General features: G+C 41.4%; 1 protein-coding gene across 2 annotated transcripts in view; it reads left to right on the forward strand.

Moving 5' to 3' along the window:
• Positions 1 to 16598, forward strand: part of KIAA2026 (KIAA2026 ortholog) — a 91438-nt gene that overhangs the window by 32813 nt on the left and 42027 nt on the right. For both annotated transcript variants that reach the window (XM_019555027.1, XM_019555029.1), the window contains one exon: positions 1295 to 2751. In XM_019555027.1, the coding sequence (XP_019410572.1) occupies positions 1295 to 2751 (1457 nt within the window). The remainder of the gene's footprint in view (positions 1 to 1294; positions 2752 to 16598) is intronic.

Below are 16598 nucleotides of genomic sequence, written 5' to 3' on the forward strand. Positions count from 1 at the left end.
TCTAGGTGTTTCAGAATAATTTATAAGAAATCTTTCCATTAGGAAATTCTAGAATAATAGGCCCTAAAGACTATTTCTTTCTGATCCCATCAGTTAGAGCAGTGATTCTCAAACTTTTTGGACTGCAGATGACTGTCAGCCCTCAAATTTCTTCTAGACAAACTTGGACTCTTGTCATTGAACTTGAAAATCAGATGCAATAATCTGTCGACCACAGTTCCAGAATCACTGAGTTAGTCCATCTGATGCCTTGAGGCAAGAATATGTCCCCATCAAAAGCTTTCTCTCAGAGTTCAACTAATGTAACTCTGGATGTTCTCGTGATCTATATAAATGACCTCTTACTTTTGAACTGAAACATATCATGCAGTGGTTAATTCCCATGGCTGCCTGTGTGCATAGTGGAAGCATTTCCTTTTATTGTTTTTAAAACTTGTTCCCATTTGGATTTAATTGAATATGCCCTCATATTGGTATTAAAATTAATAAAAAGTGCACAGTCTATCTTCTGTGTACTAGTTTTTTAATATACTTCGTACATGTTTCATCTTAGTATTTTGTCTAAAGTAGTCACAGTTTTCTCAACTTATCTTTCTATCAGTTTTTTATAGGCTTCTAATTATTAACATTGTCTGTCTCTGAATACCCACTATTTCTGCTCTATCCCTTTTTAGATAGGGGGACCAGAACTGAATACATATTCCAGGTGAGGGTACACCATTTATTAATGGAATGACATCTCTTTTCATTTTTCTTTTCCATCCTGTTCTTCATGCATCCTAACGCTGATTTTTCGTTTTGGACCACCACTGCACATTGACTAGGACTCTTATACAAGTAGGATACCACTTGTTAAGCTTGTAAATTTGAGTACACATCAGAAAGATGTGAAGTGACGCAAAAGGTAATAAGGTAGGTGTTAGAGATTGCAGTACAGTGCTTTGATAGCAAAATCTTAACATATCTGCATTTTAGTAAATTTTTAATGGATAGGTGGTGAGCTAACATAGTTTTTGCTAGTAGGACAGCAGAAATGCTAGAATGCAAAAAAAAAAAAAAAGATGCAGAAGTGCGGGTAAAGTATAATTGTCTACAGTTTCTCATTGGCAGTCTGGCACAGTATGTACACCACAATAAAAACAAATTGAATTCTTATATTATGTACCATGTTCTTTGTTGCTTCTTTTTAAAAAATATGTATGTATGTCATTCTGTATTTCTGATTTTTTTCTCCTTCACTGTTTAAAAATAAATATGGTATCTAAACGTATGTAAACTTTTTTCATTTTGATAGGCTACGGGAGCAAGAAAGGAAAGAGGCAGAAGAAGCCAGTCAAAAAGAAATAGAAGAATGGGAAAAATCACTTTTAGCTCAAGCAGCCCCTACAAGGATGGAGACCACGTGGGAAATTCCAGCTATTGGTCATTTTCTTTGTTTAGCACAACAGATTTTAAACTTGCCGGAAATTGTCTTCTATGAGTTGGAACGCTGTCTTTTGATGCCTCAGTGTAATGCTTTTTTAGCTAAAATAATGACTTCTTTGTTAAGTCCTCCTCATCGCAGATCTACTTTGCATCGAAGACCAACTCTTCCTTACAGGACTTGGGAAGCAGCACTTAGACGGAAAGTACAGCAATGGTATACTGTGGTAGGGCAAACTGATAATCCAAATAGTTGTGCAGAAAAACTTGGGCTGTCCCCCCAGTTTTTTAAAGTCCTTGGAGAAGTCAGTCCTTTGGAGGAAAAACCATTTCATGATCTCCCATTCTACCAGAAAGTGTGGCTCCTAAAAGGCCTCTGTGACTTTGTGTACGAAACACAGAAAGATGTCCAAGATGCCGTGCTTGGGCAACCTATCCATGAATGCAGGGAAGTGATCCTTGGTTATGATTACTTGGAGAATGCATATGTTCATTTTCCACAGTTCTGTGGTGCAGATGTACGGATTTACAAACAAAAACCTTTCCAGGCTCCTGAATTTCCAACTCCACCTATTAAAGTAAAAAGCGTACCACGGATTAAATTGGAGAAAATGAAACGCGATTATGTCAGCAAAAGCAATGGGGAAGTCCAAACTGGTGGTAGAGAAGAGCTCCTACCTCATTCCAAGACAGAACCAGGGAAAAGTGTGGTTCCTAGTGTTTGTAGTCCAGCAACAAAAATTGATTTGGATAGCTTTAGTGTCATCACAGAGAAAGAACTTAAATCCAGTTGTGAAATAAAAACTCACAGGGCCTGTGAAATGAGAAAACCTGGATGCTGTAAAGAGAATGTGGAGAAGCCAGTTGGTGGCCTGGAGAAGCCAGGAGAAGTTGCTAGCTTTGGGGAACCTCTTAGCCCAGGAGAAGTCAGAGTTGTAGAAAATGGGGAGAAATGTGCTGAAGTTTCCACAGTAAAAACTGAGTCCAGCCCATTAAAAGAGAATACTCTTAAAACCTGTCAAATGCATGTGAATGGCAGTCGTAGTGATAACCCAGATGTGAATTGCCACAAAATTACTAAAGAAATGATGTTAGAGAATTCTCTGCGTAATAATCAAAAGCTAAAACTTACAAAGATGCGGGCAAAAAAGAAGAAAAAGAAAAAAAAGAAATTAAAAGATATTCTGAATGCAAATCTGCAGAGAAAGCTTGATGATCTGCAGAGAAAACGTGAGATGCTTCCATACCTGTTCAAATCTTACAAACCTGAGATCCAGAATAAATTGTTTATTATCAAAAAGAAAGCAAAACACAAAAAGCACAAATCTGGTAAGTTAATTTTACTGTTCTAAAATGGTGGAGATGGTGGAATGTTCTTAAAACAAACTTTTAAACTGTGTTTCTGTTTTATTTCATTAATTATTTACAAATTATTTACAAATTGGACAAGTATCATTACATTAAACATTCCTAATACTAGTTTTTACATGGAAGAATTTCACATCCAGTAGAAGGCAAGTATGGAATATGTCCATCAGATTATGAAACCTGCCAAAACATGATTCATATGATTATTTGTCAGGGTAGCCCACAGTGAACACATTAACATAATTTACTGGGAGAGTTTTTTTCTTCCTGTAAAAAGCATCACGGACCAGAAATGTAAGTCATCGACTTACATCAGCAGAAAATGTACTTTGGTGCTTTTCTGCCTTATAGCAGGTGTGGAAATGTTCCTTCTTTTTCTGCCAATGATACCTGATTCTGTCTAGAGAGAGGAATTTTATAACAATTACATGAAGTACTTGGGGTTAGTGCTTAAATGAACCTTTCCAATTGTAACAATTGGAAAAGATTTGCTTTCAGGCTGTTGGAGAAGTGGAGGTACTTTTTAGGAGACTTGAAGTACAATATTGAAAATGGAAATCTGAATAACAAATTTCTCCAAAAGGTCAGAAATTTCAATGCTCCATTGTGAAATTGTTTTTAGTATAAATGCTAATGAAGACAAAAATTTGTATAAATACTGTATATGGTGTATTTCAGGTGTCTGATTTCTTTTAACTAAAATAGTTTGTTTAAATGCTTTTAAAAAACCATTGAATTTAAATTCTATGTTACTAAAAGGATGAGAGGAGACTCTTGATTTGTAAAAACCTACATTTTAATTGTACAGTTTTGTGTTTTGAATATTGTCATAGTTCAACAGTTTAATTGTTCTTTAAGTTTCCTTTTTATAAACTAAACAATGTTCAGTGCACAGGATTGAATCTGTTCTGCAGTCTTTTATTCTGAAAGCTAAGCACTATTCAGCAGCAACTGAACTATACAGTATTGCAAAATATTAAATTGCAGCAGAAATATTTGAGTTTACTGCCTGGGGGGAAGGCTTTTACCTAAATGTCTTTGTTTATGGCAGCGGCAGAACAGGAGTCCAAAGAAAGAAATATTTAGAGCTCCATCTTGGTTTACTACTGGTTTAAAAAAATAGAAAACAATTTAAAGTACAGATTAGGTTTCAGGTTTAATGCATTGTTCTAATGTTAAAATAGGACCTATCTTTCATTTTATTGCCATATTATAGTGTCAGCCTCTTAGCATATGCATTCAGGAGTATTTTAAAAGAAAGGATTTTCCAAAATACTTTATGCAGTAGTCATAGTGAAAAGTTTTCATATTTTGAATTTTGTATCTGTTGGACTGGATAAGGGAGTGACCTTGCCATGTTGCAGTCAGTAGAATTTATGGCACTGACTGCATTGGGACCAGGAGCAGACCCCAAATTGGAATAGATTTCTCTTGTAGAAGTGGGTAGTTAGTTGTGTTAGTCTGAAGTATCTACCACTGCTCTCTGCAAGTCCACTCATAGCATCTGAATAAGTAGGACTTTGCCTTCATTTCTAAAGAATTAGGGCAGGGTGACACCTTACAGACTGCCTTCTTTCTCTTGTAGAAACATATATCTCATATATAATGATAGTTTCATAGTTTGTAGGGTAGGAAGGGAACTGAGCAGATCATCAAGTCCGACCTGCTGCCATGGGAGGAAAAAGTACTGGGGTCAAACGACCCCAGCTAAGGTGTTTGTCTAGCCTTGTCTTAATGACCCCCCAAGGTAGGAGCCAGCACCACTTCACTTGGAAGTTGGTTCCAGATCCTAGCCGCCCTGACAGTGAAGTAGCGCCTCCTGATGTCTAATCTGAATTTACCCTCTGCCAGCTTGTGACCATTATTTCTAGTCACTCCTGGTAGTGCTCAGGGGAACAGGGACCCCAATGCCTGCTGGTCCCCTCTGACTAGTTTGTAACAGGCCACTAGATCCCCCCTCAGCCTTCTCTTGTGGAGGCTGAACAGGTTCAGGTCCTGTAGCCTCTCCTCATAGGGCCTGCCTGCCATGCTGCCCCTGATCATGCGAGTGGCCCTCCTCTGGACCCTCTCCATGTTGTCCACATCACTCTTGAAGTGCGGCGCCCAGAACTGGATGTAGTACTCCAACTGCGGCCTGACCAGTGTCGCATAGAGGGGGAGGATCACCTCCTTGGACCTGCTTGATCCACATCTGTGGATGTATGACAAGGTATGGTTGGCCTTCCTGACTGCATCCCCACACTGCTGGCCCAATGTTCATCTTGGCATCAACGATGAGTCCAAGATCCTTTTCTGCCTCTGCACTGACGAGAGGCAACTAGCTTATGCATTGTTTAGCTGAACATTGTCCATACTTTTTCTGAGCAAGATTTGATGGAGAATGTTGTTGTAACCTAACCCCAGGGTGTCAGGCTTTGCACATGATCCAACCTGTGGGAACTATAGAGCTACTCACAGGTTGGATCTGGACATGGCAATGGAGCAAGCAGTGGCAGAAGAAAGGTAAACAGTGGTAGCAGGTGCGAGGCCTGGCACAGCCATTGTTTGCCCTGCATAGCCAGCATGCATTCCTAGTAGGGTTTTGTGCCCCAGATTTCAGTGGCAGTCCCTACCCCTGAATTCTTGGCCCCTTTATGAGTCCCACAGGCTACAAAATACAGTTCTGCTAACTAAATCTGGGCTTCAGGCCACAAGTTTGACACCCCTGCCTATTCTGTACTTTGCAGTAGATGGGGAGCTCATGCCTATTTATAAAATCTAAGAAAAAACTTGTTTTATGACCTCCATATGTTATCTAGTCTGTGAGGCAGAATTACTGTATAGTTATTTTTATAGTTTGTTAGAACTGTGTGTGTGTCAGTATTGCTTTAACTTGTTTTAGGTGTAGTGGAATGTGGGTTTTTTATGCATGTAATATTCAAATTCAGTGGGGACTGTGGAAGAAGAGTAGCACAATAGGTTTCCAAATAAGAATACCTAAGCATAGGCGTGGAAGAGAATGGCCTTCTAGGCTGAAGTGACGTGACCTGATTTGCTGAGACGGGAGACTAGAAATGAAGAGACCTACAAATAGCTTAATAAATCTTCATCCAGGCAAAGCAACGATGAGTTTCCAAGGGCTAGCCAGGGGATAGCTAGGCAGTAAGATGCTTTGACAGAGAAATTCTGCAGAAGAGCCTGTAGGAAACTAATCTCGTCAGGGTCACCGTGTGGAAGAGATTGTTAAATACTTTGTAAACAGGACCTCTGCAGTATATGCTTTTGTTTTTTGATCTATCTGCTTTTCAGTGGTCTAAATAAGGGTTCTCCAGGTAGTAGTACATGGTCTGTTTGTGTCCCATGAGGAGTTAACATGCGGCCCTAGGCTTCTGTCCAGTTGACACTGACTATTGCTGTGGGAGTCACAACAGTTTTTGGGATCCCTCTTTGTCCTCCAGCTTCTGTTTTTTGCCCCCCACTCCTGGGGGCAGGGTGGTGCAGCAGGAGGGGGCTGGGGTGCCCATCCTGTATGTGCAGCAGGGGGGAGGAAGCTGGGTTGTGTGTGCTGCACACTCAGCAAAGAAGGGATCCAAGCTGCCTGTGCTGCATGCTCAGGGGGGCTGCCTGCACAGTGTGCATAGCTGGGAGGCAGGTGGGGTGCTGTATACCTAGTGGGGTTAGAGTTAGGCTTCCTGTCCAGCAGGGGGTGGAATCAGGAAGGGGGTTGCCTGTGTGGGCCCCATCTTTCCACAAGTTGGACAGCAAAGTGGTTGAGCATCATATAAGCCTGGGCCTGAGCCAAGCCAGGCACTCTAGCTCTGCAAGCCACTGGATGAAAAGCTCCTGACCAGGAGGACTGCAGGAAGATGCTGGGTTGACTGTAGAGCTGCTCTAAGGACCGCCAGCAGAATACTGATGTATTGTATTATGGAGGAACACAACCCCAGGTATGAGGAAACCTTGCTGCAAGGCAGTCAGTAGTTGTCATTTGCTAAACCTAGAGCAGGTTGTTTGTTACAGCCAGTGTGCTTTGTTCCCTTTGTTAGCATTTATTACTGGTGGACTTGGTGGGACTAGAAAGGGGAGGTGTGGAGGTCCCAAAATGCCAAGGAGTCATGTGAGGTTGTAGCTTGCCAGAGCACGGTGCAAGCTTCAGCCTAGCCCTAGGGGCAGAGAGAGGGCTGGAGAGCCCACAGCCCAGAGAGGTGCAGCACCTGGGGCCAAAGGGCTACAGCTCAAGAAGTGCAGAGATTAGAAGCCTGAGAGGCAAATGGTGCCAGGGGGCCTACAGCCCAGGAGGAGAGAAATAAGAGTCTAAGAGGGTGAGAGAAGGGCTGGAGCCCAAGGAACCAGGCCTGGTGCAGTTGGTCTAGGCCAGGGGTGGGCAAAGGTTGGCCTGTGGGCCAGATTGGGCCTTCAGTGGACTCCATTTCCCAACAACCTCTGCCTATGTTGCTGTAGCCAGTTTTCATAGAGACCTGAGCTGGGTGGCTCTGTGACAGAGTGGGGCCAGGGTTTCCATAGAGACCAACCCCAGCAGCGTTGGCAGGGGGCTGCTCTGGGACTGGGATCCTGTGGCAGTGACAGCGTGGTCCGGAACCAGGGCAGATCTGTGAACTACCTGCATGCCCCAGACTGGGGCATTCAGGCAGTGGCTTGTGGCTCTGCCCCAGCTCCGGACCATGCTGTTCCAGAGCAACTCCCTGCCCAGCCATGTGCCCTGCCAGCACTGCTGGGGCTGGTTTTCATGGAAACCCTGGCCCTGTGCTGTCATGGTGCCACACCTTTTGGGGTTCCCATGGAGACTGGCTGCAGCCACACAGGCAGGGACTGCTGGGAAATGAAGTACAGCTGCTGGCCTGATCTGCCATTTTGCCTACCCCTGGTCTAGGCCATAGGGACCAGCCAAAGTAGTGGGATGGAAGCTGGGCAGGGTGAGGCCCCAAAAAGGGAGAAGGTGTGTAAAGTGGCGTAGTGGTGTGGGGCAAGGTACCTACCTACCTGAAGACCAGAAACAGCTATGAGGCTTGGGTGTAGCTGTAAGGGGAAACAAGCAGGCCATGTAATTAGCCCTTAAGGTGATGAGCACAGACACCTGCATTCATGAGTGTGAGACCAGTCTTGGGGAGCCCTCGGGCAGCCCCTCTTTTTCTAAAAGATAAATGCATCAAGGCATGGCAGAAGAGGGGAGGGGAAGATTGCCCAAAGAGAGCAATGGTGATGATGGGTAAGGGGGTGCCAGGGCATCATGGCCACCCCTGGAGCGGGACCCTTTTACGCTCCCTTTGCAGTCAGAATATCAGAAAGTATTTTACTGGATAGGATTCAATCTCTGAAATTCAAGTAATACTTTCCTTAAGAGTCGGGTGTTTACATTTTACAGTGTTCTGTGTGCTGCTCCCTCAAGTCTTACCCTCAGCTTCATTTCTATTCTCAGGGTATAAAAAACTTTTGTTACTGTGCTATCATCTGTAATATAGAGGTAGAAAGCCTATTAACTTAATTTATCAGCGTAACATAAAGTACTGTACAACTAGTATTTTTTGTTGCAAGTTATAACAGGGTTCTTGATGCATCAGACCTCTGTGTTTGTCAGTTGGCACTGTTATCCTCAAAACTGTATTCAGTGAGGTTTCTTTGTATTTACTGACATTATTCTGTGTTGAGTCAATTTAATTGATTTGCCTGTTGAGACCTGCTCTGATGTTTTGAGCACATACAGATGCTGACAGTGTAAACATAAAACTCCATTTCTCCACTGTCTGGATTCCTGAACCTGACATCTTTCTGGACAGAGAGATGCTGGGAAAGAATAGACCAGAACTTACATTTTAAAAATAATTGCCCTCAAACTAGAATTCATGTGCCCCCTATATTTCTTGAAACAACATGGAGTGGCTAAAGTGTATCCTATACCCCCATCCAAAGATAATCGAGTATTACTGTTTTTGTTTACAGAATGCCCATGTCAGCAATTTGAAATGTATTTTGACAAGGGAAGTGTTTATTCCTAGAGTGATGGAAAATGTTAGAATTTTTGGTGTTGATGATGCTGGGAGGTTGTTATATGAGCTCAGCTTTATTTCATTATAGCTGGCTAATAGCAAGTATTCATATTTTTTCTTAAGAGACTTCCTAGTTTTAGAGAATCTGATGCCATGGAAAACTTATCTTGAAAGCTCTTTGTTGAACATACTTGACTGTTACTAAAACATGTTATCAAGGGCCACAAGCCTTAAATGCAAGCCATCTTTTTTACCTACTGTTTGTTCGCGAGGTTCCAATTTTTGGAAGCTTTTCCATTTTCAGATTGAGAGGAAATCCTTACAGGATATCATTTGAGTAACAGTTGCAATTCATTGTCAATCCAGCCTTGGACTTGCACGACTTTTTATAGCATTACAAAAAGTGAGTGTCCATACATTCAGCCTGTGTGTAGTACTATAAAAATGGCAAATTGATCACAGAAGAGTTCCTGTATCAAACAAGAACTTCTTTGTACCACTACCTTTTGCAAAGGTACATGTAATATGGACAGTTGCATATAGTGCTATGGAGGTTCCCTTGGACTTCCAGCATCCTGCAGTGCTCCACTTTTCCTTCTCCCCACTTCCCTCCAAGGACCTCTACTGGGGATCCTTCTAGTTGAGAGTTGAGGCCTGTGGTAAGGACTGGGGAGGAAACTTGTACCGCCATGATCATTTGTATGTATTTGTTGTATGAGTCTCCAAAGTTTTCAGTCTAGCATATTTCACAGGCAGTAAAACTTAGAAAAAAAGTTATTGTTTCTTGAAACTTTTATTCAGTACTTGCTACTCCAAAGCCAAGAAGGAGCAGAAAGCTGTGTGCGTGTGTTGGGAAAAGGAGATAACTTAAATATACGCGTACCTAGGACACAGGAGAAAAATTATGATCCCTTCTCTCCTAGGCATGTCCAAGTTCAAACTGAATACTGCACCCAGAATGTTTTAATTTCAGTATGTTGGTCTTTGGTTTTATTTTGTCAAATAAAATGAACTAATGTAGTCCAGTGATTATAGGCAATTTTTGTATTCTGTGTTATTTTAATTTAGAAAAGGGAAATAGAAGTAAATTGGAAGTGAGGAATTGTAGAAAACTGATATTAGAAGCAAACATAAGGGAAAATCTATAGTTAGCAGGGTTAACAATAATAGACTTTTCAAGTGTTTGGGGAAAAGAAAGAATCTTAATGATGATAGTTGATTGCTATTGGAAAATGTTAAATTTGTTAATAGTACAGAAAAAGCAGTAGGGTTGAATAAGAATTTGTTTTCCGTTTGGGAATCATTCAGGTTTTATCATTTCATCTGATATCAATGAAATGTTTTTCCATTTCAGCAATAATTGAGGAGGATGTTAAGCAGCAGATATTAAAATTGGACCTTAAGTCCAATCTATGTGGCTTCCATCAGATCTATATAGCTCCTATTTAAGAGTTTAAAAGAGCTAGACAAGGTCCTCTTTAGTTGTTTTTTTCAGTAAAACCTTATTGATGTATAACACCAGAAAAGTTGCAGGTGACTGGGTACTGGATAATATTGTGCCAGTATTTAAAAAGGACAAGTATGATACCTGACACTAATCTGAGGCACAGAAATGGAATGGCTGATGCAGGGCTCAACAAGAAGTGAAAAGAATATAATCTATGCCAGGGGTGTCCAACCTTTTTGAATGTGCGGCCAGATCATGAACTTTTTATCACCCAGTGGGCTGGTGAGCCATATTCAAAGACCTCACAGGAAGTGGTATCACATGAGGAAGTGATGTCACATGACCTTTGGCACCAGTGAAGTTGCAGGAAGTGACAATGAAATGGGTCTAACCAGTTCAAAACTCTCCCTCTATAGCATCTTCCTCTGCCACTGTTCGGGACAGGATACTGAGCTAGATGGACCATGGGGCTGACCAAGCATGGCACTTTTTATGCTCTTATGTTCAGAAGCTCCTATGTTCTTTGGCTGAGCTTCCAAACTATAGCCAAGATTTGCAAAAAGGGGTAGATAGGCATGTTTCAAAGTTGTCATAAGAGATTTGGAGCCCTCTAAATCCCATTCATTTTAATGGAAGTTGGCCTTTTGACTCAGCTTTGAAAATCTCAGCCCAAGGTGCCAACCAAATAAGTCAAAATATATTTTGCACTTCTATGCAGTGCATCTATGTGGGGCTCTCCAAGCATTTTACAAACATTAAAAGAACCTCAGGATGAGCCCAGACAGAACAGCAGGGGCTTGGCTGCACTTTCCCCCTACCATGCTGGTCAGTCCTGAGTGGCACGTGGCTCTGCCACCGCTTCTGCTGGCTGGTGCTGTCTTGGGCGGGTCTGTCCCATCCGGAGCAGCATGCAGCTGAAGCTGGCTTCCCACGTGCTACTGGGGATGGGAGGAGCCCGGCCAGGTCAGCACCGGCCAGCAGAAGTGGCAGCAGAGCCATGTGCCGCTTGGGACCGACACTGGTGCAGGCAGGGAGAAAATGCAGCTCAGCCCCTGTCGCTCCGGCTGGGTTCATCCCTCACCGAGCGGTGCACGGCTCTGCCGCCGCTTCTGTTGGCTGGTGCAGACCCGGCCGTGCTTCTCCTGTCTCCAGTAGCACATGGGAAGCCGGCTTTAGCTGCATGCCGCTTTTCCTAGCTGATGCCTTATTAGATGTGCAGTCCCTAAGGTATGTTCTCAAATGCCTGGGCCAGGGTTGTTTGGGATATAGCATAATTTCTTTTCCTGCATAAATCTGCTGCAGAACAATGTAATACTTCCTGGTGTTTTGCTAAGCCTTAAAGAACAAGAAATCGTTTTCTTGAAAAGTAGGTGATTCAGACATAGTGATGAATAAAGTCCAGCACGAACTGTATGCCCACAAATTTGTTTTGCCTTGTCCTCTAAGAATCTGCCTTGAGCTGGACTTCTTTTGATAGCCAAATGACAGTATTTATCTTAATCTTAGCAGTCTGCCTCAAGTAGCAATCAAAATAGTTCATACTTGCTAACAAGGCATCCAAAGGAAATTGGACTTGCTGTTTATGCTTTGTGAATAGGAAGTGAAAATTTTAAAATGTGTTTCCAAATGACAGCAGCATTTGAAAGGTGGGGTAAGTTTTTTAGAAGTTCTTTTGGCTGATATTATGTACAATATCAGGAGTATTTTTTGTAATCTGGGTCTGTGCTAATTTGATCTGCCCATGCTCATTAGTAGTTTGTGTTAATGTGGGCCAAATTGGCTTTGTTTTGAGCTCTTCTTTGTTGATCCCCACAATTAATGCTGTTTTTATTCTTTTTGCAATACCATCTGCTGTTTCAGTTTCAAAGTTTCTGATGTCAGCAAAAAGAATACATCATTTCTCATCCTGCAGATCTGTACCAGATCAAAAACTGTTCTGCATCTGTGTGGATCCATCAGTAAATACAGTATTAAAGCTATTCTTACATGCTTTTGAGACACTTCCCTAAGGTTTTGCAGTTTCTTCTGCGCCTTTCATTTCATAGGTTTTTAATATGCTGTAGTTCAACCTTCAGTTAAGTTTAATTTTGCTTCCCAAGTTACAAGTTATTTTAAAAGTTCTCTAACACTGCTACGATATCTATTTATTGTCTTAGTTACTTTCCAAATGGTGTTAAACAAAATGCTAAATATGGATTTGCATGTTGATTTTCTTTTTCAGAGCAGTATTGTGGTGATATATTTTGTGGATATTTTTGTATAGTCTCCTTGAATTTCACATGAATAGAAAGATGTTCTATTTACTTACAGGAGGGCTAGCCATATCAGGAAGACACTTATGCTCTAAGCAAATCCTAAAAAAACCCAAGCAATCTTTCTATCATTAAAACCTTAGATGATTACTTTCTTGAGCCTTCAGTTTTATCTATATTGTGTGGTGTGTGCTTCAGGTTTTCATTGTTAAGATTTGCTGATTTCAAAAGATGCTTTAGGTTTTTTCCGTAAACCTGATAGGGTACAAAGCCAGAACCTTGTGTCCGATTCTGAATCTTACTTTTTCCATGTTCCACTGCTTTATGGAAAGAACTACAAAGATTGTCATGATGAACAGACCTTTATACCTATTATTATAGTTTTTTCTTCTGTTCTATCACCCTATTAGCTTGCCAATAGCATCATATGTTTCAGATGCTAAAAAAGGTTTGATTTTTAACCTTTGGGTTTTAAACCAACATGTAAACCAAGAAGTAATTTGCAAATTTAACTTTTTGTCCTTAATGCAACCAATTACATGTTTACGGTTATTGCATATTATTAGAAAGAAGCCATCTCCCTTCTAAAATCGTATAAGATTATGTTTTGTGGCTACAACAAGTAATTACATTTTAGTTTAATTTATGAGAGAACCTACTGTGGCTTGGCTGAAAAATGCAATGTTTGCATGCTTTTTGCCTCATTCTTTACACACCCTCAAGATGCTATAATGATAGAGTCCTAAAATCAACATCTGTGTTCACTATCCCACCCTGATTTGTTCAATGATCAGTGATTTAGGCATTGGTCCTGTGGGGATGTGATTATATGTGATCATGCTGACATAATACAGTCACATAAGTGAGGTTTTACAGACAACAAAGTTTGGCATTTCCTAGCTTCTGAGTATTTCTCGGTAAACTTAACATTCAGTTAATATAGTTTTGTTATATATATTTAAATACAAAGGAGTTTCCTTTTACATAATAATGTTTTGAGATTGAAAATTTCTCTTGGATATAGCAAATAGAATGTTGTTAGTTTCTTTAACTGAAGTGAGAAAGCATTCGGTTTGTAATCCTTATCATAACGAGTATAGCAAATGCAAACTGAGATCAAAATAAACATTTTCCTATATCTGTAAAAAGAAGACTTTATTGCTGTAACTGCTGAGCAAGGAGGGGCAAATGCTGCTGTTAGAGCAGCTAAAAACAACTGCTTATGTTACAAGTAAAGTGACTTGGAGGAGAGCTGCCAACCTCACCCCCAAGCATGGAGCTGCCAGTGGCCTTACCACCACAAGATGGGGCTTGTCCATGTGTGGATTGAATCAGTAATACTATCCCTGCTCCCAGTAGAGGTGATTTCTGCTACTCAAGTTTCAGATTCTATGAGTGTGCATGTTTGAAGGTAGGGGAATTGTATATAATAACTTACTGCAGGGGAGGGGCAGGATATATGCATGCATAAATAGAGACATACTGACAGGAATTATGTGCATCTAATGGATATTATAAGATGACAGAAGAAGCATAAACTCAGACATTAGAGAGAAGCGTTAATTGCTATATCTTGCCTCTCTTTGTACAGGACAACCTTGATTCAATGATTTTGTGTGTGTGCTGTGGTAAGCAGCATTAACCCTCTGATTTGATGCAAGTTTTTATAATGGAACAGTGCCAATTGATTTGTGTTTTTATAAGGAAGCTAGCATTCAATTGAGGGCATAGAAGTTAAACTAGCAGGAAATTTCAGTTTGGGGGGACTAGTCAAGAATAGGTGTGGTTTAGGATGAAAGTGTGCTTTGGAGAAGCAGAATAGTTTAGTCCCTCCAGGCATCAGATAGATCCTTTTTTCCAGCTCTGAAAACATGCATATGTATAACAATTAAAATATAAGACAGTATGCACAATACACCTTGAAAGGTAAAGTTTATAGTATGTAACTAAGTACAAGGCACTTCTAGCAGTTATCAATATACTGCCGATTCATATCTGTTTTAAACAGTGTGTTTAACTTAGTAGAAATTGAAACACTAGCTTAATTATGAAAAATGAAGGTAAACTTGTTGGAATATCTAAGGTTAAATTGCACATGCAAGATTGTGTGGGGGGGCAGGTTTCTTTTTTTCAGAGGGAGAAAATGCATGAAGTGTTTGAGTATGGCTTTGAAGACTTTTACTTACTCTGTCTGGAATGGAGCAGAGCTGCACTGTCACTGGAAAGAGCATGGAATACTGAGAGGTCTCTATCAATTCCTCCTCTATGCGACACTGGTCAGGCCGCAGTTGGAGTATTGCATCCAGTTCTGGGCGCCGCACTTCAGGAGGGATGTGGACAGCATTGAGAGAGTCCAGAGGAGGGCCACTCGCATGATCAGGGGGCAGCAGGACAGGCCCTACGAGGAGAGGCTACAGGACCTGAACCTGTTCAGCCTCCACAAGAGAAGGCTGAGGGGGGATCTTGTGGCCTGTTACAAACTAGTCAGGAGGGGACCAGCAGGCACTGGGGGAGTCGCTGTTCCCCTGAGCACCACCAGGAGTGACCAGGAATAACAGTCACAAGCTGGCAGAGGGTAGATTTAGGCTAGATATCAGAACAGCTAGGATCTGGAACCAGCTTCCAAGAGAGGTGGTGCTGGCTCCTACCCTGGGGGCGTTTAAAAGGAGGCTGGATGAACACCTTGCTGGGGTCGTTTGACCCCAGCATTCTTTCCTCCCATGGCAGGGGGTCGGACTTGATGATCTGCTCAGGTCCCTTCTGACCCTACCAGCTATGAAACTATGAAGAAAATACCAGATAAATACCTCCTTTTCAAACTCTATTTGAGCTCTGTCTTTCGAGATTTTTCTAGGAGAAATTCTGTCAACTGAAAACATACCTTTTAACATTTGGAGAACACAAAGACTGATTTTTGGAATTTGTGAAGGACCAAAAACCTTCTCTAGTTTCTGTTTTGACAATAAAGAAATTAGAATTTGCATCTCTATATTATTTTATAGATATTACAATATCTCTATATTACTTTTAAAACTATGTGAGGTGGTTACTTAAGTTCTGAGTCAAGCACTCTCAAGTTAAGAAATGCCAGAGCAAAAGCTGATTGCATAATCTTAATTTTACTTTATTGGCTTTTAAAAAAAAAAAAAATCAGGCTGAATCACTCCAGAAGTTTCATCATGTAGCATTATACAATACCTACATGCTTCCTCAGCCAACTTGGAACCTGGACTAATGGAGTAATGGGCTGCAGTTTAAAGTTGTCATCCTCTATCTGACCTAATGTTAGATGTGCACGAAAACACACATTTTGCCAGTACATTTCACCTATATTTGGTGATGAAGAATGATGTTATTGGGAATAGTGGGTTTCATTTTAGATCTCAGATGAGAGTATATTCCTGTGGCCACAGACTCGTCTGCCCATTCCCCCAAAACTGACTCCTTGTACCTTGTCCCTCTAATTTATCCTTGTACCAGACGCATCAGTTACCTTTCTTTAGCTCCTTGTTGTATCCTGATTGTAGAGCCGGTCTTAATAATTTCACTTTCTGGGATTGCTGTCCGAGTTAGTGTCCTTCCCCTTTCCATGACTTATCCCACCGATATGAATTTCCTCTTATTCACACAAACTGTTTTTCTCACCATCTCCTAACTTCATTCAGTCTCATCCTCTTTAACTCACTTTACCAGTTTCTTTGTCCAACCAGTCCAAGTTTTCTGCCTGCAGCCCTCAGTTGCTTGTCAAAGATCTGTTTCTTTGAAACTTATGGAGGGGGCTGGACTCGATGATCACCTGAGGTCCCTTCCAGCCCTAATGTGTATGAAATAATCCAAGTCTCTTTGTCCAGCTGGTCCTAGGGAATTCATTTGGATTTTCATAGATTTCATAGACATTAGGGCTGGAAGGGACCTTGGAAGATCATCGAGTCCAGCCCCCTGCCCAAAGGGCAGGAAGTCAGCTAGGGTCATAGGATCCCAGCAAGATAAGCATTCAATTTACTCTTGAAGGTATTCAATGTAGGTGCTTGAACCACCTCCGATGGCAGGCTATTCCCAGACCCTGGGGGCTCGGACAGTAAAGAAATTCTTCCTTATGTCCAGCCTGAAATGGTCTTGTAGTAG

This window comes from Crocodylus porosus, unplaced genomic scaffold (genome assembly GCF_001723895.1).
Source record: "Crocodylus porosus isolate Cpor-Errol unplaced genomic scaffold, CroPor_comp1, whole genome shotgun sequence".
Lineage (NCBI taxonomy): Eukaryota > Metazoa > Chordata > Crocodylia > Crocodylidae > Crocodylus > Crocodylus porosus.